The sequence below is a fragment of the Patagioenas fasciata genome, chromosome 5 (genome assembly GCF_037038585.1).
Source record: "Patagioenas fasciata isolate bPatFas1 chromosome 5, bPatFas1.hap1, whole genome shotgun sequence".
In the NCBI taxonomy this organism is placed as follows: Eukaryota; Metazoa; Chordata; class Aves; order Columbiformes; family Columbidae; genus Patagioenas; species Patagioenas fasciata.
The window spans coordinates 34,768,028-34,790,091 of record NC_092524.1 but is presented as its reverse complement, the minus strand read 5'-3'; the positions used below and the strand labels follow the sequence as shown (position 1 = coordinate 34,790,091).

The 22,064-nt window shown below is 41.4% G+C and overlaps 1 protein-coding gene across 13 annotated transcripts in view; it reads left to right on the top strand.

The window, feature by feature from the left end:
- The window catches only part of RAD51B (RAD51 paralog B), a 400,284-nt gene that overhangs the window by 259,123 nt on the left and 119,097 nt on the right, over window positions 1-22,064 (top strand). For 11 of the 13 annotated variants that reach the window (XR_011739357.1, XR_011739359.1, XR_011739354.1 and 8 more), the window contains one exon: window positions 8,158-8,236. Coding sequence is in view for 7 of the 13 variants with exons in the window: in XM_065838638.2 (XP_065694710.1) it covers window positions 8,158-8,236 (79 nt within the window). In the remaining 6 variants the exon portion in view is untranslated. Of the gene's footprint in view, window positions 1-8,157; window positions 8,237-9,061; window positions 9,103-16,142; window positions 16,411-22,064 lie in introns of those variants that run through there. The other 2 variants (XM_071809294.1, XM_071809296.1) reach the window with 2 other exon arrangements.

Genomic DNA, 22,064 nt, shown 5'->3' with positions numbered 1-22,064 from the left:
CTCCTGAAGTGTCTCTAGCTGCCATTGTTGCTTCTCTATAAAGCAGTAGAAAGGAAACTCATTCCTAAACAGTTTCCTCTGGACAGGATTTTCTTGTGGGGGAAGGAGAGATAGAATCCATTTAAATTGCTCTGTAAAGAGTTTTACTGGGTTTTGGCCCATTAACCTGGCCTTGACGAAAACCTTTTCAAACAACTGGACTTCAACAAACCACATCTCTCAGGTGTTGTGCATGACACAAATGAAATTATAGTTTCCTAAGAAATAATTTTAATTCAAATTGTGATTTCTTAATTATTTTTTTTTACATGTACAAAAGTAGTAGCAACTCCACATTGCTTGTAGCCCCATTTCTCTTTCTTTGCTTTCTAGAGCTCAAGACATCTGAAGCTTTCCCTGTGTCAATCCATCAAGTTTGTTTTTACCGGGGAGAGTATATGTGTGGGGTCTAGATGATGAGGAAGGCTGAAGGACAACTGCATATAGCTCCTTTCCCTCAACCTGTTTTTCCTCTTTATTCCCAGTCATTGCCCAGCCTGCCCAGGCTGTAGCCTGTTCTACTGACAACAAGCATACCGGTGCTGCTGGGGTGGCTGAGCTTTCTTCTGCGTGAAAGGGGAAAATCTGTGCAGAGAGCTCTTTTCCTTGCAGTGGGATTTGGAGGAAGATACAAAGCAGAGGATAATCATTTCCATAAGAAAACACATGTCCCTGATAAAGTCAAACAAAGTTTACCATGATTTGCTTGTGAAGATGTTGTGATTTGATAATGTCTTATTTGGATTTTGGTATTGATATCAGCTATACAATCTTTAGGAATGTATTTAATTTCTGAACTTCGATTTGCTCAAATGCAGAATGCGGAGCTTTTTCCCCACTCTTGTAAAGCCTTTTTAAAATCTACAGATTAAGTACCCTAAACAAGCAAAATGTTGCTATCCCACGAATCATTTGCAGTGGGAGATCAGTAAATTGTTTATGGGTGAGCTCAGTAAATTATTGCAGAATACCTAAACTACGCTCTTTTCACTGGAACACTGGAAACATATTAGTGTCACTTTTTGTTCTGCAACAAGGAGCAGTTATCTCTCAAGGTAAATGAGAACCCCTTGTGAGACTGAAGCCTCAGAAAGCTCCAAGGTCGAACGAGCACTGGTGTTGGGTGAGGCTTGGCAGAAACCGCAACCGTTTTTTCTCCTACCTTGTAAAAAACCATCCCTCTGCCCTGAAGGATATTTCTCAGGAAGAGGAAGGAGGGAATAACTGGTATACTGGTGCGTGTGAGGCCTCGATGACACTGTGGCATTAGTGCCTTTGAGAGAACTCTTGGTTCTGCCCTCAGGCACCTTTCTGGTGGGCTGGAGGCAGCGAGACCTGTGGGACTGAGAACCAGAGCTGGCCCTGGGAACTGGGTCATAGTTCCTGCTCAAAAGTAAATGATCTGCAGAAGCAGGACTGCTGCTTTCATTTCTAGAATATATCAAATTCCTGCACATAGGGCCCAAGAAGAACCAGAAGGGAGGGCAGAAAAAACAGTTATGAGGTCTGCTGGGATATCTGATGCAAAATCAACTTTGTTGTTTTCCTTACTGGCTTTTTCCTGGGCTCTGTTGCAGCTGAAAAAACAACCCTTCTAATCTACAATAAGAAGGGAAATTCTGGCACGAAGATTGTCCACCCAGACATTTGGCACAATTAGGGGAAAGATTTGTTTAGCTTAGCACTGATTTTATGAGTCTAACTGAGCCTTGAGAGACAGTCTTTCCCTGTTGAATGACACTGTCGATGTGTAGGTTTCCTTCTTGGTTCTCAGCTGTGCTCTGCTGAGCTAACATGGTGTGACTGAAGAGTTCTCCTGAAATTCACCAACCAGCAGTAATTGTTTACTACAGTAGGACACTACAGATTAGCAAAAAGTCGCAGCATTGTTTCAGTAAGGGCAGTGAGCGTAGTGAGAACCAGACTTCTTTCACAGGTCTCATGTATTTGATAATCCCTCAGCAGATCTGAATTCCAAAATACTTATTGGCTGTAAATGTGGTTTTGTTATTCATTCAGTCCTTAGTGCACGTATGCATGTTTTGTCAGTGAGATAAAGTAAATCTAGCAGAAATCAAAGGAAAAAGTTAACGCAGAAAAAAATAAAAAGAGGAGGATCTGTTCACTGAGAAGAAGCTGACATACTTTAAAAGAAGCTTCCAATGGTTTCACTAATTTTCCTCAGTCATTGCTAGAAACCAATTTCTTGTAATAGTCTCAATAAAAAAATGGGGAGGAAACTGAATGTCTTTCCAGTCTAAATGGAAATGATGTATGAAATCTTAATACATCTGATTTTGTCAAATATTTCGTTGAAGCACCTTAGTCCATTACTTCTGTTAACATCCTTAGTTTTCTATTATGAAATAATATTTGATTACTGCATGAGACCTCATAGCTCAGTCAAAATCATGTTATTTCACTGTTAGGTAGTTTATCATCCTGGCATTTTGATAACTAATTTAATATAAGACTCTGTCCCCTTCATCTTCTTTACTTTTTTTTTTTTGGCAGGACACTGGCTTTATTTCTGGTTGTCAGACTACTTCTGAAAGTCCAACCGCTACATTTTCCAATTTATCACTTTCCTTGCTATTGACAGGGGATGTTGTCCCAATAATTGGTATTTTCTACTGGGCTTCTGCATTCAATTTCTGTGATTCGGCTCTTTCATAAAACTTATAAACAATAAACTGTATTAATAAAAATGCTTTCCCTAATTAAAAAACCAAACCTTGACGTACAGTTTTTATGCTATCATCATCAATTCTCTCTAGCCTTTTGTTTCTCATCTGCTCTGCCTGTCTCCATTTATCTTCCTTTATCTAATCTCATGGCATCTATCCAGTTTCTATTCACTTTTCATCAAGGTGATATATCTCCTCTTCCGTAGTACCTTTGTGTTCTTAATGTGCACCATGGCAGAAATAATTTTTCAGTTGTTTAATGTTTATTCTACTTTGTTGTAAAATAATTAATAATTATTACAAACCTCCTAAAATGGAAAGGTGATGCTAGAAGGGAAGGAAAGGAAACTAAGGTTTGACCATTTTGTAAAGTTAGGACTTTGCAAAACTTAAAACAGCTTTGATTTTTCCTTCTCTCATCTATCTCTATCATTCACGCTTTAGCAGGACAGCAGTACAAGAATAACTGCATCTGGATTTTATGTTTATTTCCGGAAGCTCATAGAGAGCATTCCAGAAGCATCATGGATAGGATGAATTAGAAAGACTCAGTACTATTCCATCTTTCTTCTGTGTTGATTTTCTATTCATTTTACCATTTAATAAATCATTTTAGTAATCTAAATGCCTGTTAACTTCTTTAAACTGTTATTTACTGTTACTCTTTGCTCATCTCAAAATGTGTACTTCTTTTGGTACAATTTTGACTGCAGTGAAGTGTCAGTTGGAATAAATTTCCGGTAAGGCCAGGATTTCATCTTTGATTTCTTGATTAAGTAGTGCTTAGCATAAAAGGCCTGTCTTTTACTTATCTGGGTAGGAAACAAAGCAATAAATCCCTTTACATACATCAGGAACATTAGTGGAGTTGTATATTCCCTTCTTTTCCTGTCATGAAAAACTAATCAAGGAAATCTTTCCTTTATGTTGGACTGAAAATTTAGGTTATTAATCTTAAGTTTGGGAAAGCAAGATTGTGGAAAGGGGTTTCTGTGTCAGCTTGTTGTGCAGCTGTATCCTCTCCAGATTTTGGCCAGGACTGATTTAGAATTTTCTAAATTCTAAATTTTCTCATTTCCCCTCTCCCCATTCACTCACACACATATAGACAACAGTCAGCCTTCATTTTTGCTAGATTCATTGAGCTGATTTTTTCTGGTGGCCTCTTGGAGGTGAGGCCTCCTCACCAGCATACAGCCCATCTCTCGCAGTTTGAGTTCATGAGCGACCTGTGCTGTACATGTTGGTGGCTTGTAGAGAAACACCAATGTATCCCTGGTTTTGCCACGTATACATGGTGGTGTGCTGGAAAAGCAGATTTGCCATTGTCCTGGCTACATCACCTGTGTATCAGTAATCTTGTGAGGTACTAACAGATCAATATATTACTGTTTCCCCTTTTGTCTCACAGCTTCCATGCTTATCCTTGTTTTCTTCATTACCAGTTCACATTAAACAGTGTTAAAAGCTTTAGAGATGCAATCCAGTGAGGTCCACTTTATTTCACATTTCTTAAAAATTCAAAGGAGGGTGTTAGTTATGTCTGGCATGGCATCCATGTTTCATTTAATCTCATTTTCCAAGTCTTTAGTGATTCTTCCCTTCAAATTTTCTTCTAAAGCTCTGCATGATACTGAAATCAGATTATGAGCCTCATCTCACCAGTTTGCACTTTATCTTGTCTTCCCTTTGAGGAGTATGTATGCTCTTTCTCAGTTATGTTGCATCATCTTCAATGTCAGAGATGTATGACACATGCTATCAGACCTAAATTCACATGCTGATTCTTACAGCGTTTTTTCAGGAGAGATTATCTGTTTTCTACTGAATGTGGTAGGCTCCTGGAGTTTTCTTTCCACTCAGTTGTTATTTTTATATCTATATGATGTAGATAATTCTCATTATCTGCCTTTTCATCTCTTTCAGCATCATCTTGCTTGTTGAAAACTGGTTATTTCTTCATTTCTATCTAGAATGTTGTTTAATCACTATCCCAGTGTAATTTACTTATAACTCCAGTTTTTATTTCCATTTTGATATTGTTAATATTTCCAGGGTCAGCATTATCTTGATTTTTGGTAATCCTTGATTAATACTTCTGCTTCTTGACCTTCAAAACATAATTTTCTTTGTTTCGACATGAATTTCTTTCTATGTTTTTTAAGTTCCTTGTGTATATATAAGAACCTACTCTGTGTTGGTTATTCCAACCAGAGGATGGTTTGCAATGACCTTTTACAGTTTTTTCTCTTTGGTTGAAACACAAATCTAAATACATATTTAGTTTGTTTTTTTAAGTTATGTTAATGTAGAATTTGGTGTTGTGAAAGAGTTCTGTGTACTCTATCTGGTTGTGAAATATGCAGTCATACTTTAAAAGTTTTTTTTTTCAGTAAGCAAGCATTCAAAATAAAGCAATGCATTTGAATATTCTGAGCTGTTCCCGTTTCACTCAAAGGAAAGCTAATTCTGAGCCTCAGATGTAACTGTGCAGTAGCCGCCTTTTAGAGGGGCCCTGTGATGTGCTGCTGAAAGGACATGATTTATTGTATTTTTTCATTGCTATACTTAGTTATACATATATTGCAACTGCATAAAAATGCAGTAACAGAATGTACGTAGGGTTATTTGAATGTCTATCCATTTGCACGTACAAATGTGCTTAGTGCACGTGCATATATGTATATATATGTATAGGTTAGTATTTATATGCATAGTACTGCACAGAATGCCAAAAATTTGACCTTAGGCATCTGATTTGTAAGTGTTTCACTTCCGTCCTTTCCAACTGAACATCCAGCTGTTGTGGGACTCTGTGTAGCTGAGCATTTGCACAGATTTCCCCCCTTCCATCCACTCCCTTATGTTCTCAGAGCTGGGGGAGCATGCGAAGCATTGGGAGGCACTCTGCTTCACTCGACTTTCCTCCTGGCAGCATCCCCCTCCTGCTGTGTCCCTGGGGATAATGACAGGCAAGGGAATTCGGGTTTTGTCAAGGTACGTCACGTACATGGGATGTGACATGGCCCTTCTTTCTCCAGAAGTTCGTTCCAGAGAGAACAGTAATTACCATGGAAGAGGGGAAAGTGCAGGCACAGCAGTTTCCCTACTTGGACTGGTTCACAAAGGTTGTATCGCATCCTGAGGTAGTTTTGCCAGCTTCATATGACTGAAAGGAAAACATTGACATTTGGACTGGTCTGGTGTTCTCTGGCTGTATTTGTGGTCTTTATGTGCTTGCCTTGATTTTTTGCTGTCTGGAGAAGAAGGGAGTCTGTTTGGCTTAAATTATGAAAACCATAAAAATGTTAGCTAGCTGTGGGTAATAATGGCTATGTTTGAAGAACCAGATATGAGGATTTATGTTTCTTCAGCCTGTATCAGAATCAGATGAGCAAGAGTTGCAAGACATCTAAGCATGGTCTTGTCTGCAGACTACATAAAAATACAAATGAAACCCACCTACTATACAGACACTTTTGGCATGTAAAGTGCTATAGGAAAGTCACACAAGCTTTGATTCTGCAGCAGAATTTGCTGCCAAATCCTCCAGTTACAGAAGGACACTGCAGTGGTCAAACTTCTGGTGCTTGATATTGTTAATCTTACACTTAGGAATAAATGTCCCAGTTCTGTATGTCTATGAAGTGATTCCATAGTGTCTGACTTTTCAGTGAAATGTGAGCAGTTTTGGTGAGCATGAACTTCCTTGTTATGCTGTAGTCTCTTCTGGCCTTTGTCAAACCTGCTCACTGCTTCTCTGCTGATCATTAGGCACCACCAACCCAAATTCATGTGCAGTGACCCTTATGAGTGCTTGAATGTTTGGCAGAATTAGAAAATAATGTGGCTTTTTTACTCCATTTGAAATCAGCAGGATCTGTTGGTGCCCCACACCTCTGAAAATAAGATTGTTACTGTCTGTAGTTCTAAGAAATCTGTATATGGATGTATCTGAACAGAGGGCTGCCTATCTTAGGCTGAGAGGGTGGAGCATCTGACCTGATCAGAGTATCTGATCTGTAGTATATTTGAAAATTAAGACACTGAAAGCAAGTGACAGTTCCACAGCACACTGCTGAGCAGGCCTCAAGCAGGGGCGAGATGAAATGGGTGCAGTGAATGAAGGCAGCCGGTGGCCTGCTCTATGCTGAGCAAGCGCGGCTCAGGCTCTGCCACGTTACGCTGCTTGGAGCAGACCCGGCAGGGGATCAGTGAAGGCTGAGGGGGAGTCGCCTACCCAAACCCTGCTCTCGCGGGCCGGGCGGCTGTGAAGGCTCTTCCAGGGTGCAGGGCCACCACTGGGAGGGCTGGTTTCCAGTTCCTGGCCTCTCTAGCTGTGCAAGAGCTAATCGGAAGAACGTGTTTCAGGTTTGCTCGGCAGCTCTGTGCTGGCGACAAAGCAGCAGCACGCTCCCGGCTTCAGCCACTCCTGTCAGTGCCTTCTGGAGGGCCCACAGGGGGAACGTTAGATCAGTGGTTTTGTGCTGATCGTGCTCTGGGCAGAGCTTATTAAATTTATCATTAAAATGACACTTTCATGTAGGTGACGGAATGGGAGTTATTTTGAGGCAAGCTGTGAGGGAGCAGTCCTCAGCAACGAGCAAAAATCAAACAGCTGAGCAATAAAGCCTGGCACACTCGTGTGAGTTTACCACTGCAGGTCCCACATCTCCAGCGCTGCCGACAAGGCCATTTCTTCCTCTCCAGAGCTCTGCTGCACCTCGTCTTCCACAGAGGACGGTTTGTCCGTAGTGGAGCCAGACAGCTTGGGCTATTTCTGGCCTGCCCATGGAGGGCCAGCACACCCGAATGCCAAACTAAATGCGCTTGTGCTATACACCCCTGTTTTGAAACTCCAAGGACAGTATCCTTGAATAAGGCTTGACTCAGTCATTACCCCTTTTGCAAAAGAGGACATCCAGGTAATTGCAATGGCATGTTATCATCCCTAGAGTGGTGACCCCAGGGTGGACCTCACTGCTTCCACTGGCAGGAGGAACATGGCGGGTGGAGTCCTTGGTGAAGCCAAGGAGACATATCTGTGGAACAGGTAATGACAATTAAAATTATGCTTCACAGCAGCAGTTGCAATTTTGCTTAAAATTGTTTCCTATCTGAGTGCAACTGCCTGAACCAGCAGGAATGATTAAGCTTAACAGGATGTCAGAAAGACAAGCAAAGCTTGCTGCTTACATGATGGTGGTTTTTTAGCACCTGTGAATCCTTGTAAAATTGCAGCATGATCTGTGCATGTGTATGAGAAGACCTCAACTACTTAAAAGTGACAGGGCTAGATCAATAACTACATTGTTATTACTGCAGTATGCTTTGCTACTTCTGGAACTTAAATCCAGTGAGATCATGGGTTTGAGCTCTGATCAGTATGTTATAAAGATGTGTACTTATATATTACTTGCTTGTTTTGCAGCTCCTCGTTGCTAAATCCCCTGTTGCTCCATTCTCCGCTTTTTTCTACACCATTGAGAAGTCAGGCTTGGTTCTTCAAGGTAAGACCAGAGCATTGATTTTCTGCCTTTGCAGTTAGTATTTTAAGCAGGCTGAATGTGGATAACAGCAACTATTGTTCAAAATTGTACTGTTTATACATAGTTAAAAACCCAGACATTCAAACAGTCTGGTTGACAAGGGCAGCCTCCTGCTACGTTCAGTGTTTTGTCTTGGATTATACTAAATTAGTTGTTACATATTCCCGTAGATCTAGGAATGGGAATTGTGATTATTAATCAGGGCTCCCTGTTTTCCTTCAAGGTAAAATAGAGTGGTTCTGGCAACACTTCTCCTATGGTATAGGTTTCTTCAGGAGAAACATACCCATCTACCGTTAATAACATGTTCTAATAAATGGTTCTTCTTTAGCAAATGGCTTGACATCCATAAAAATACAGGAAATTAATATCTGTTCTCTATTTTTCGTCATCACTTCAGCGCTAATGCCCCATGGTCTTAAATAACCCTCAGATTCTCTAGGATATGAGGCAGTGTACTGAAAAGCTGGATATTACTGCTGTGATGGCAGGGAACTAGGGTTCCTTGTGGCCATGTCCTAAATCACGTACTTTCAGACCACAGCAAAATGGGAAGTTTAGCTCCTCCCTTTTTTTCCCCATTTACCCCAATAAATCTTCCTGTAATGTCCTTGGTTTTTGACAGGCATTCATAGATCAATTTTGTTGAGTTGCTCTCTGTGGCCTGGCCCCTTATTGCTGCGTCAGTGTAGCAGATCAGATAAAACTAGTCAGTGCCTGTCACTTTTTGTTCAGACGATGATACACTCTGATATGCAACAGTAAGAAAGTATCACTGTTTCTCAGGTTCCAGTGATCGAGAATCACTGATCTCATAAAACACTACAAACATTTTAAGGTATGTTAAGGTATCTTCCTTCTGATTGCCCACTTCTTACCCCTAAACAGGCCGAACCAGACCCGCGACATATTTACATGTACTGATTACTAAATATGCTTACATCTCTAGTGACAGATAATGTAAGAAAACAAAAAAATCCAAAATGTTTTATGGTTCATTTTTGCCGCCATTTGATACATCTACATAATGATAATGTGGGTTCATTCAATGTTTCCTAAGCCTTTGGATACTGTACCCAGTGTATTCTTGGCTGGCATTTTGGGAATTTCATCTCTTTATTTGGTACCAGTAATTTTAAAATGGCTACAGGAAAAAGAAACATTTTTTATTAGTTTAGACTGAGGTGGCTTACAAGAGTTGATCTAGACATGTTTTGCTTTGATGCAGGGCATAAGACAAGCTACTTTTGTATCTCAAGTATCTCCTGAGTTGCAGAGATGTTTATGGCAGACAATTTTCTACTCCGTCCTCAGACACGAATTTAGTGAAACTTTGGGAAAGATTTCCCATTTCAGAAACAGAAAGCATTTGTTCAGAGAGAATCTTTATTTGTTTCAGTCCTTTTCTATGAGCCGGGGGTATAGTTTCCCAAGGACCAGACCCTACCTATAAAGAACAAAGGGACCTGGTAACATGTAATGGTGAGGGAGCAGGACTGCGATAGGAGTGTAGCACTGTATTAGGTGTACAGCTATTGCTCTTTTCCCTGTATCCATATGTTTCTGACTGCAGCATTATGTTTCTATTTTAGATGTTTTTCTCCAAGATGGGTAGTAACCAAGGGCATGGGTCCCCTGATAATGTGCCCCAGACTATTTTATGGAGACTTGTAAGCACTTACACGTGAGCCATCTCACTGAGTGCTGCAAAGTAAATATTGCCTGTTCTCATCCCATATTTCAATAATCATTATTTCTATGGAAGGAGGACGTAGCGAATCCCCTGGAAATGGCTGTTTTGGATAAGATGCGGAAAGTGGCAGCAGGGTGCCTCGCGCAAGAGAGGCTACAGTATTTATGAGAGTTGTAGCTGATGTTTCTTTCCGAAGAAAAGGTGGAAACAAGGTGCAAGATGTCAGTAAGGGAACCGGCCGCAGGTCAGCTGGTGAGGCAGCGTCCCTGTGTTGCTGCTTGGGGGACATCCTATAGCACTAACGAGTGGAATCTGTCCCGCAGCCTGATTGCAAAGGCAGCTTTCCCATTCAGGCTTTGTTGTTTGATTCAGTTGGTGTCAGGAGGTGAGCACATTCAGCGTGGCTGACGGGAACAAGTGGATGGGTGTGGGAACTGGTGAGAAGCAGCAGCTGGCTGGAATGCCCAGAATTCTTTCTTCTTACTCAGGGGGTCCCATCTTGGGACCATTAACCAATAGGCCATAAACAAATTGATATCGGAAAATGTGGCTGGAAACTCCTTGATTAGTGAGGGTGAATGGGGAATGAAAGACACAGTGAAAGTGTGATTTAACAGTTCCACAGGCAATTTCCATTGCCACCTCTGAGGGATTAGGATGTGTGGAATAGGCTAAAAATGAGGAGGAGCTCCCCTCTGCTTTTGTTCTATGGGCCAGAGGATAATAAAACGGCAGGAGAGGCAGTGCAGCTAGTTAGGGATTTCACAGGCTGCTATTTGATGCAGTTTAAGGAGCCCTTCTGCTATTGTTGCACTTAAAATGGGAAGCGGAACTGTTCTCCATTTGCAAAAACCTCCAGCGTCCTCAGGAAGAGGGCTGAGAGCAAAAGGCTATTAAGATGGTAATGGTGCCCTATTTGGAGGAGTGTATCAAAATCCTCTTTGTCAGTGTAAATTGCAGCTCTGTTTCCCTGGTATCTTTGCATCTCATGGCCTCAGTGCAAGCACAGAAGTGCTCAAAGGACACCCTAGTGAAGGCAGAACTGCCTCTCTGATATTGCCAGGGGGGAACTCCAGGCTGCCCAAGGGTGCCACCAAGAAAACTTCTTTGCTTTTGTGAATTTGAAATGTTGAGGGATGAAAAGAATACAGTTATTCTCTCATTCTTATATTTCCACTTGCAGACTAGGGAAATGAAATTTGATGGTTGGAAAGCAAGACTGGCCAGTCAGAGATTTAGCAAGGAAAGTCAGCCTTCAGTCTCCTCCTTTCATTGCTTCAGTATGATCTGTGCTGTGTGGAGGGTGGAGTCCAAGCCCCCAAAAAAGCCTCAGTTGCCTTCTCATTGCAATACAATGTCACGTAATGTACTGCCATGCTGTACAGTGTGACTCTGTGATGAACCTCAGTTGTGATTGCAAAATCCAGTCTGACAGCAAGTCTCTATTTTGTAGAGGTCTTAAACAGAGAGGCAGAAGCCTGGATCTGAGCACCACAAAATGTTGGAAGTTTTACCACCCGCTTGTCTAATCTGTTTAAGGACTTGCTGTTACTTCCCTAATTCAATATACTATTTAAAGTGAGTGAAGCGATACTGTCAAAAAGAAGAATAACAGTAAAAAAGCTCTAGATCTACTTGGTTAAGGGTGCAAGTCACAAGATTTGATATAATTTCTATTTTGGATTAGAAATTATTAGCTGGTAATTCTCTTCCTGGTGTATCAGTCAGTATGGGTTCTGGGCTGTTCTTACCTACTTGCAGTTTCATTGAAGCTGAACGTAGCACATACTTGTTTAGGTCATCTGCACTAAAAGATGCGACTTAGCCATGCACATACACATCTGAAAAGAAGACAAGCTCAATAAGCTGATGTCAGTGTTAAGCTGTATTCTGTGAGCGATCGTCTGAGTCTGGTTTTAGAAGCAGCAGCATTCTGGGGCATAAATATAAGGGCCTATCTAGTAATGACTGGTAGCTTGGCTGTCTGTGGAAGTAAGTCTCCTTCCATCTCGCCTAAGTAAATGCCCTCTGTTACCAAGAGCATGGTGCTAGAAAAGGCATCAGGGAACACGGTGGCTGGTTGCCAACTGGAGAGTCTAACCAAGTGATTAACATTGCTCTTCACTGAAAGAGCTCAGAAGCACTGAAAACATAAGGCAAATAATAGTAGTGAGCTAGGACTTGCTTTTGACGAATGATTTATTTTCAGTTTCATAGAGTTTAAAGATGGGTAGAATCAGCAGTTTATACAAACTGACCTCCCATAGATCGTACATGTTTCCTTCAGGTACCTGGTAACTTATGTTACATTGGGTCTTGTCGTCTGGAAAGGCATTCACTTTTATTTGAAGACATCAAGAAATTTGAGTTCCCAAGTTGCTTTGACAGTGTTTTCAAGTTTTAACTGCCTTGCTGATAAATACTTGTTCTGTATTTCGGATGAGAATTTGTCTGCCTTCAGCTTTTGGCCTCAATTCTTGCTATGACCTTCAGTGCTAAATAAAGCACTGTTGCCGTTAAGTACAATAGTTGCTGTTTTGCATGAGTGTCCTTGAGATTAAGATTTATCCTGCTATATTTTATTCTTCCTTTTGAAAGAAAGTTATAACTATCTGCAAATTTAATCTCAAAACCTCTGTGTCTCATGCTGACTGGCTACTCTCACTACCCAAAGAAAGGACAGAATACCTTGAATTGCTAAAGGGAAGAGTTTGATTTCTGGACCAACAGGACTGGATGATTAGTTAGTTGATTAATCCACCCTTTCTCCTGCCTTCTTTTCCACTGTACATGTGACTTTGTGTGCACAACCGCACTCACCTTGCCTGTAATGTCTTATTGAGGCAGGTAACTTCTGATAAGTAGAAACAAAAGATACGTGGCACTCAGAAGAGTGTCTTAAGTGTTACAGTTCTAAGAGGACAGAGATCTAGGAACAGCTAAATCCAGTGAAACTTTGGTACATGATGTTTCATTTGTCACTAATCTAATGAAAGAAGCTCATTTTGATCTTAAAATAGTATAGGGACTGAGTTTGTAGTGCAGCCTGGCAAACCATCTCCAAAGTGCTATAACTAATCTATATGGCTGAAGCAAGTGAAAAGTGCCTCGTTTTATTTTGTAAAGAAATGCTTTGGTAATGAGGAGTAGAGGTAGAAAGGGGGCTCTGCAAGAAAGGGCAGCATTATTTGTATTGTATTGTGTGAGTCTGAACAGTGAGAGACAATGATTTACTGCATCAAAAGCTTTTATTCAATTGTAGAACTGTAACTATAAAGTGACCTTTGTCTGGAGCAACATGGATATAATCTGTAAAATGAAGCAGGGTTTTACTTGGTGTGTGAATGGATGGAAGACAGATTAATGGGAATAAAGTTTTGCATTGCTATTGAGATGGTAACAGATTTGCAGTGCCACTGGTGATTTCCGGCCCTGTTGGAGGGATAAAGATGAACTGATCATTGTTAGGATCTCTGTGGGGTGGAACCGTTCTTGCTGTATTCCCCACAGGACACTGAAAACCTCATGCTATTTCTAACAGTTTTGTAATAATGAAAGCAAAGAAGCACAAGTGGTTTGTAGTCTAAGTCTATCCTGGCAGTGGGGATTGTGAAAAAAATAGGACTCCCATCATGCCAGTGCCAGCAAAATCACCCATGCAGATGTAGCTGGCATCAACGAAAATGTCCTTTTGTTCAGCCAGTTCATGGCATTTTGGGGTTACCAAACCTCACCCAGGAATGGCATTTGCTTGGGTGAGGGCATTCTCACTAGGTGGCTTTTTAGGAATTGCTCTGCTGCCCTGCAGCAGCATTGGCAAAGCCTCCCTGGAGCAGCCGAACTCCATGGCTGTCAAACGAAGGAGTCCAGTGGAACAAAGCACGGATGCAAAACCAACTGAAAATCGCACCAAAGAGAGGCGGAGGAAAAACATTTTAATTGTAAAGGAAGACTAGAGGCCTTTTGGGCTTTGATCCAGTTGAAACAAAATAAACTCTCGTTTCAGTAGAATTAAATATTTATCTCAGCAAACAGGACCTTTCTAGTGGCATAGTAGATAGGTAACAGATTGGTGAAGTTTCTGGCCATACTTTTTGCTGTTAGCTTAACTTGTGGGAGGACATTATGCTGAATAAATCCAATTTAGCACAAGGTATTGAATTATCTGCTTATTTCTGAACATGTATATAAAGACACAGAAGATACAGTACTGCTTCCTTGCACTGAAAGCCAAACGTGTCCTTAAATGCTTTGCCATATTGCAACTGAAGTGCCAGCATTTAATTTTTCTTAAATTCTACTAAATGTAATATGAAAAAATGTTAGTGCAAGTAGTGTGCCAAATCTCTTCTCATTTACACAAGTGTGAATCAAAACTGTTGTTTTTTTAATCCAGTGATCTTAAGACAATGAGCTGAAGAGTGTAAATCTGTATTTGCAAAGACATTCCCATCTTTTCAAGGCCGGTGTAGGCTTCCTGGGACAAAACGGTCTCACCTCAGAGAAATCTTCTCCTTACCAGTCTCGCTGTAATGAATTTCTGATCAAAGTGGGCTGCTCCTCTGTGTTTTCAGCACAGTGCTAAAGCAAATGGCCTTTCCTCCAAAAGGCTTTTAACATAAGGAGTGAAGTCTGTTGATGAGAGGTAGTATCTGTGATTTGTGACAGTATATTGTTCTGGGAATTGAACATTGTCACAGAAGACCAAGACTCTATTAGTAATTGCCTGGATTTAACGTAGGAGATGTTACATCTTTTAAGCTACAGATTTGTAGAATAAGGTCAAATGTACCTAAAATGAACTGAATGTTCTTAAGCGAACACATTCATGAATAGGAAGCCAAAAAAATGTCTGTCCAAAAAGAATCTTCAGCCAGAGTAAAGACTCACACTTTTGCATGCAGCTTATGAAAGTAAAAGGCAGTAAAGTCTCACTGTGATTTATCCCTTTCTCACGTAGGCACAACTAGATTTCTTTTGCTATCCGCTAAGGTTATGTCTGTTCTGGCATGTTTGGTAGAGCCGTCACTACTGTCATTTTATCTTTCTAAACAATAGCTATCAGGAGAGGACTATGACCCAAATGACTTAACCTTGGTAGTACATGCAACTTTTCTTTAGCCAGAGGACTTTATGTATTCTCCATGTTAAAATCTTGTAAACTCTCTGAGCGTACAGCCTGCTTGCCAAAGGGAAATGCTGGACACTTTATTGTTCCCTGTGCTGGGGAGGGGAGAGTGGTGCAGAGATCCAGCAGTTAACTACAGCCCAAACCTGGAAGTCTCCAGAGTGCAATCCTGTGTAGTCAGGCACATTTGAATAGCACCTCATCTAAACTAGAAAACTTTGCCGGAGGGCGAGCTTATTAGCACAGGGATAACATTCTGCAAATAGGGTTCCTGCTGCTTTGGCTCCGGTGCTGTTTTTCTTTGAAACTTTCTCTATGTTTTCAGAATTAACACACCTAGAACAACCTCAGGTATCTCTGCATCTGATGTGTAGACTTGCCCTGTCTTTAAAGCTGGGCTAACCACAAATATAAACTATCTTATCATACTAGCTTAAATCTGTCTTGATAAAATGAAACAGGAATATGTAGCACTTTAATAGAAACAGACGCACGTGATTAATCCTCCCAACAAACAGGTTTTTACTTCAAAAGGTTTTTCTGGTTACAGTCATTCCCTAAAATTAATAACATTGGGCTGTTACTATAGCATATTTTCTGTAATGTTCACTTGAACTTTTAACATAGTGTTAATGATTGGTGTAGTGCTTCTCCTCATTGCTTATATTGCAAGGAAAACAGAATCTCTTCAATCCTTCAGTTTTGTGAAGATCCCTGAAAAATTTGAAATTAAATTTCAGGGGCCAAATTGAGTTAACCAAGGGTTACAGAGATGAGAGAGGCAATAGGTTTAGTCAGCAGTTCATTAGAGCACGGTGTGTCAGCCACGGTGTGCCTTGGTTTGTGACCTGAGTGACCCTGGCAGCTCTGCCTTAGGGCTCACCTGCGGCAAGGGAGCGCTCGCATGACTGCATGGGTGAAGAGCAAGAACAGGCAGATAATGCTACTACTAACAGTTCATCAAGAGATGTTGTTGCTGAAAAGATTTTACTTTGTTGTCCACTGAATCTCATTTTCATTTAAACATCCTAGCTTTTCCATTACAGAAATGATCTCCCTCCCCTGTAGTCTCAATGCCCTGTGATGGTGCACTCCCAAGAAGCAGCAGCAGAAACAGACATGAAGAGTGATGTGTCTAGAAAATGTTGTGGGACTATTAGAGTGCCATCAAACAATCTGCAGTAGGGTGATTCCTCGGAGCACTGTGTGCTATTGTGGAGACCCCAGCTGGGATGTGCCTTACTACGGAGTGAGTAAGCTTAGAATAAGTAGGCTGATGTCCTGTGCTATAAAGAAGCATTACACTCCTGAAAATGTTCTGAGTGAGTTTAGGGATGAGACTCTTCTGCTTAGTAGCATATCACAAACATCACATTCCTCCTTTGGACCGCATGTGTTTGATGAAGGACTTCAGTCTTGAGACATGCCAGGTGGGAACTGCACACTACACCTTTTCCTTTCGTCATGACTTATTTGTGCTTGAGTGAATTACCCAAAACAAGGCATTGGGCAGCCAGGCACAGACATTGCAGCTGTGTGTTTGTAGCCTGTATCCTGTCTGCTGTGGCCATTTGCTGAAGTTCACAGAGGAGCAGAACATCCTGTTTGCTTAGTTTTCTTTTGTCTGCCCTGTACCAGCACAGGGAGAATATTCCTATATTTCTTTTCTTTTCTGCTCTGAAATTGGATCACAGTGCTCATGATTGTGTTCAATAGCTGGAAGTGCTGAGGATATCCGATTGCTGAGGTCTCTTATTTTAAACTCCACATGCCAGGAAAAGTATGTGGGATCCCACCAGCTTAGCACTGGAGGGTGCAGGATGCATCAACAGGAAAACCAAACAAAACATGAAGTGAAATTCGTTTGAAAAGGGAAGGGACTCATATACCACCCATCAGCAGTGTTTAAACTCGTGGTATCCACACAATAGGCCTTTTATTTTCCTTCAGTACTTCTCAATATGCAAACTATCCTAAATTGATTTTTAGAACTGCAGCTGTCACTAAAGTCAGTGGGAGCTGTAGGTGCTTGTTACCTTTGAAAATCAAGCCAATGTATCCTAATGTGGTAGCAAAAGCCAAAACCTCCAAATTAGGGTGGATAAAGCAGAACTCTGGTAATTCTGTAATGTGATCCCAGCCACCTTCATGTTTGGTACAGAGGCAGGGCCTCATGCTGTGCACGCCAGAACTCAAAGGTGTGTTGTTGTTTCTTTGCCTTTCAGCCTTCCTTCCCCAACAATTTTGTGGCCTTACTTTATCACTACAGTCTGAATAGTACTGAATAGGGCTCTCTTCCAGTTTAACAGAGCTAACCTTTATTCATCCAGAATACTTTCTTTTCCTTGAGAAACAGGTCTGCTCCCCCTTTTTCTCTTGAATCTGCATTAGGTTGAACTGGGGAATGAGTGGTCCACAGCTGACCCGTAGCTTCCCACCTACCACAGCAGCAGCCTGAAGCACTGTTTGATTTTCATTTGGAAGATTTGTTGTGCCCTAGGAAAGCTTCCTAAGCAGTGACCAGAAAGAAGTCTGAGAAAGTCACGATTTCTCCAGTGTAAAATGAACTAAATCTCGTGGTCACATCTGAACACAAGGGGAGAGAGGCGTCCCTCCAGCTGGTCCTAGCTGTCTGGGCTCAGGAAGGACACTGCTCACTGCTGCATCTCTCAAGGGCACATGAAACTTCAGTACACAGACTGAATCTGCAAACTCGAGTCCCTGTCTGGCAGAGGGGGTAAATGAGCTGACCCACCTGAGGGCTGCAGTTGACCGTGTGGCATTAACTGAGGCTATCTTGCCCCATGCTCAGTTTAAGTGTCTTTTTTGGACAGATCTTTGCAAAAAAAGAGCCATGGCTGAGGAAGAAGCTCTCTGTCCCCCTTTGGTGTCCTTCCCAGTCACCACTGGAACAACAGTGGCCACTGACACCTGTTTTCAGTATAGCTTCTTGACTATGCCTGACTTGGATGCTCCAGAGAGGACTGCACAATTGTCATTAAATTTGTTCACCTTTCCTTCCCATAGTGTGAAAAGTGAGTTATAGTTTAGTAACTTGTCTAAAACAATGACTTGTCCAAGAAGAGTAAAAGTCTGCAGGAATGTGCCAGTGATAAGGCTGGAGTAAATCAGGTTTGCTACCTGTCTGTTACAGATCAGAGGGTAGGGATTTTGCTGAATGATTAAAGACCTTTTTTGTCCGTAAAGTAGGAGATGTGACAGGGATGATCCTCCTGCTGATGTTGATTTCAGAAACTGTGGTCAGATGCTTGGTTGTTTTCAAATAAAGTATATTCCAAGCCTCAACTGTGTTCCTCATATGCACTTCCTTCAATAGCCACCAAGGATTAAGTTATTTTGGCTTTCTTGTTTTTTTTTTTTTTTTTTTTTTGGGGGGGGGGGTGTTTTGTTTTGTTTCCCTAATGCTCAGAATCTGTAGCTTAACTAGCTCAGAGAAAGCTAGTTTAAAGGCCTTCTGTTTCTGCTTGCCTCTTAGACTGACAGTTTTCTTAGTTCATTTGATCTGTGTCCTTTTTTTTCATAGTGCCACATATTGTTGGTAAAATAAGGAGACTTGAAAATAGAGGAAGCAGAGGTAATGTTGATCTTGAAACATCAGCAATTGAAAGGACCATTCATGGTTTCCTTCAAAACAAAACCAAGTGGTAAGATAATGCTAAGCAGGGCTGGGTGCCCAGGAGAGCATCATAATGAAGCGTCTACTGTTATTATTCAACTCAGTGTTTGTTCTTCATGTGAACAGAAGGAAGGAAGAAATCTGCTATCAGACTAGAGAGGAAGGAGTCTTTGTTGCCCTTGGCTATCCTAACTTTAAATGTGAGGAAGCACAGGGCACTGCAGCATAACCTTTCTGCAGCATTAGACAGGGAAAACTGATAGTTCAGGAGGTTAAGGGCAGACACTGTTTATCTACAGACTGGACTTCCCTTGCATGACAGCCCCAAATCAGGTATGTCAGCGCTAGTATTTATTCAGGTCATGCAAGGCTTTAAACCCTGGTTCCTCTGCTTTGCTACTCCTCTGCCATTTGATTCCTCCTCTGTGTTGTTGCTCCTCATCAGGAACAGTGAGATGCCATTTCCTCATTGACTGTGACAGGCACCGAGTGTCCTGAGTGTAAAGTTCAGTCATGTTGCTGAAGCATCAGGAATGTATCTGCTGGAGGCTGAGTCAGGCTTACTGTACTTTTCTGCTCCTGCTCCACCCATAGACTTGTCTGCTGAAGTGGCAGAATCCCTGCTGTCCCTCTCCCCCTCCTTCAAGTCATGAGGCTGACACACTGTCAGATTAATGACAAAGTTTACCGTGCTCAGAGCCATTGTTTCAGATGTTCAGATGACTCAGGCAATGATTGTGTCATCAGCTAAGCTCAGGTTATGATTTAAAGATATTCCTTGCAAACACAAAAGTTAACTTAGCCTGCCTGTGTATTAGTCTTATTCTAGCTTTGTCTAGTCCACATACCATCTTTGTGTATCAAGAGACAATGGAGAAACAGATTTACACTCCATTAGAGGCAATGCTGTGTAGCTGGGGTGTTTTAAAGAACTGTGTCTGTATTTTGGTTCTGATGTAAAGAGTTCATTCCTTGTGTATGATGCTTTGAAATTCCTGGACACAAAATGAAAGCAGCCCACAAATACTTACCAGCTTTGTCTTCACGTTCAGGGTGCACCCCTGCATTGTTTTCTTGTTAATTCACAGGTTACCATGGTGCATGATGTGCAAAATAACACTTTCACACATTTATGACAGTCTGTTTCCATAATTCCAGGATCTAGTTGCTCTCACAACTCTATTCTACTGCTTAGATCAGATAAGGGATTTTCTTTTTCCAGTGTGTAAGACGTGTTTCAGTAGACTGCTTGCAAACATTTTATAATACAGTGGCTTCATAGATTACATGTTATGTGAAAGCTCTACTAACTTCACTGTAGACGGAACAAGAACCTTAATTAGAGAAATGCAAGTGTTCTGAGGGCATATTGATTTGGCAGAATGAAAGCAATTGATAAGGATACAAAGAGAGTGGCAAGAATCCCATGGAACTACTGAGAGTCACGTGTGAGGAATATTCTTCAAGAAGTCATAGTACATCAAGTATACACAAAATTAATGAAAGCAGAATTAGAGCCAGGCTCAAATTAGACATGCTTCCTGTATGGTCAGTGTGGTTCTGGGGGTGATCAATCTGTGTGTAAAACCGTGCTGGATACAGGAAGAAATAAAACAAATGCTCCATATTATGTTATTGATATTGTGGCTCTGCAAAACCACTAGGTTCAACACAGAAAATTGAAAGAAAACTCTGAATGTCCTGGAAAATAAGAAAGAGAATTATTAACTCAGATCACCCACCAAAGTAGCCTTCAGAAAACAGATTGATCTTTACTTCAAGTAGTAGGTGTAAAAGCGCAATGAGATGCTGAAAACCCAGATAGATGGAGCAGGGGGAGTGACTCTGTCCATGCTTAGGTTTCTTATGTTACTAGCATCTTAAAGTGTGGTGGTTCTTTGAAGAAAAAAAGCCAAGATTACATTTAGCACATCTCAGTCAAGCCACAGCCAATATACTCAGTTTACAAACACAAATGTTTTGGGTTTGTTTTGTTTTCCTAATTTCTAACCCTAGAAATTGTTTCTTAAAGGCTACAAGAGGTTCTTTCTTTCTCACGCATCATCATGAGTGGTTGTAATGGAATAAACTGTGTCTTTCCTGACAGCTAGAATTGTTGTCCTCAGTTATGCCAGTCATGGAGATTTACGTACGCAGTTACAGTTTTTCTACTTGGGTGTTGACGTAAAAGTGAAAGGGCACAGAAGGAATAGAATCTACTTAGGTTTATGGTGGCTCATTTGCTGAACAGAACTAACAAGGCTGACCGAGTAGCTAAGATTCATTAGTGCAACTGAAGACAATAGATGAGCTTCTGAGTACTGTCAGGGAACAATTATCTGGAATAAAAGTAGGTGCTGGTTTGACGCATCTGTACTGAGAGCTGCTGAGCACTGTGGAAGGGGTTTCCTTTCCCTCTCAGGGCTAGAGAGCTTGACAAAACCTCCTTTGGGATGAAACTTTAGAGCATTTCTCTGAGAGGCTTCTTGGGGAAGTGGCAACCCTATGGCTTTCCTCATATCTGTCTATCTGTCTGTCTGTCCGTCTATCATTGTTACAACTTAGAGAGGACGTAAAAGACCATGTAGCAGATACCAGAGGACTGGAAGTCTGGTATTACAGCCATGCCTAATGGAATTGTCTTTCATTGGTGGAGCGTCAGTGAGAGAATTGAGCAGAGGTTTTAATGGAGAGTGAGGGTCACACTATAACAGACCTGAGGAGTGGGAGTGGATGTGGCCATGATCTGACTGGCAAGAAGAGAGAGAGCGGTGGGGAGCACTGTGATCTTGCGCTGTGACAGCACACATCTTGTGGGCCATTAGTGGATGGGGGAGGCTGAGGCCTTGCAGCGCTGTTCTTCCCACTGCCTCACCTTTCCACCTGCTTGCAAGGGGAAAGCTATTTCAATAGCATTTTACAATACGAATCAAAAGACTTCTCTTTGATATAATGAAATTGAGTGTGATTTACTCATTTTCCCAGGATAGAGGCTTACTGAAGCTCACAGGGAGCTACCCTGGACACAGGGAGGGAGATGCAGTCTTCCCGTGGCTCCTCTAATGGGGTTTCTAATCAAGGGACTGGACTTGATAACAGAGTAACTGTGGGAGACAGCTGAAACCTGCCTGCAGACAGGTAGAAGCCTTTCATACAAGAATTCTAGTAAAGAGGCTAAACCAGGAGGAAACTTTTTCAAGTGAACTTATCTGACTAAAGAAACAAGAATAAATGAAGCAGTGTTACTGCAAAACAGTGTTTCTTAAAGAGGCAAAATGGCTTTATTTTTACAAGCTAACAAGAGGGATATTGGTTGCAACAGCAGGAGTCT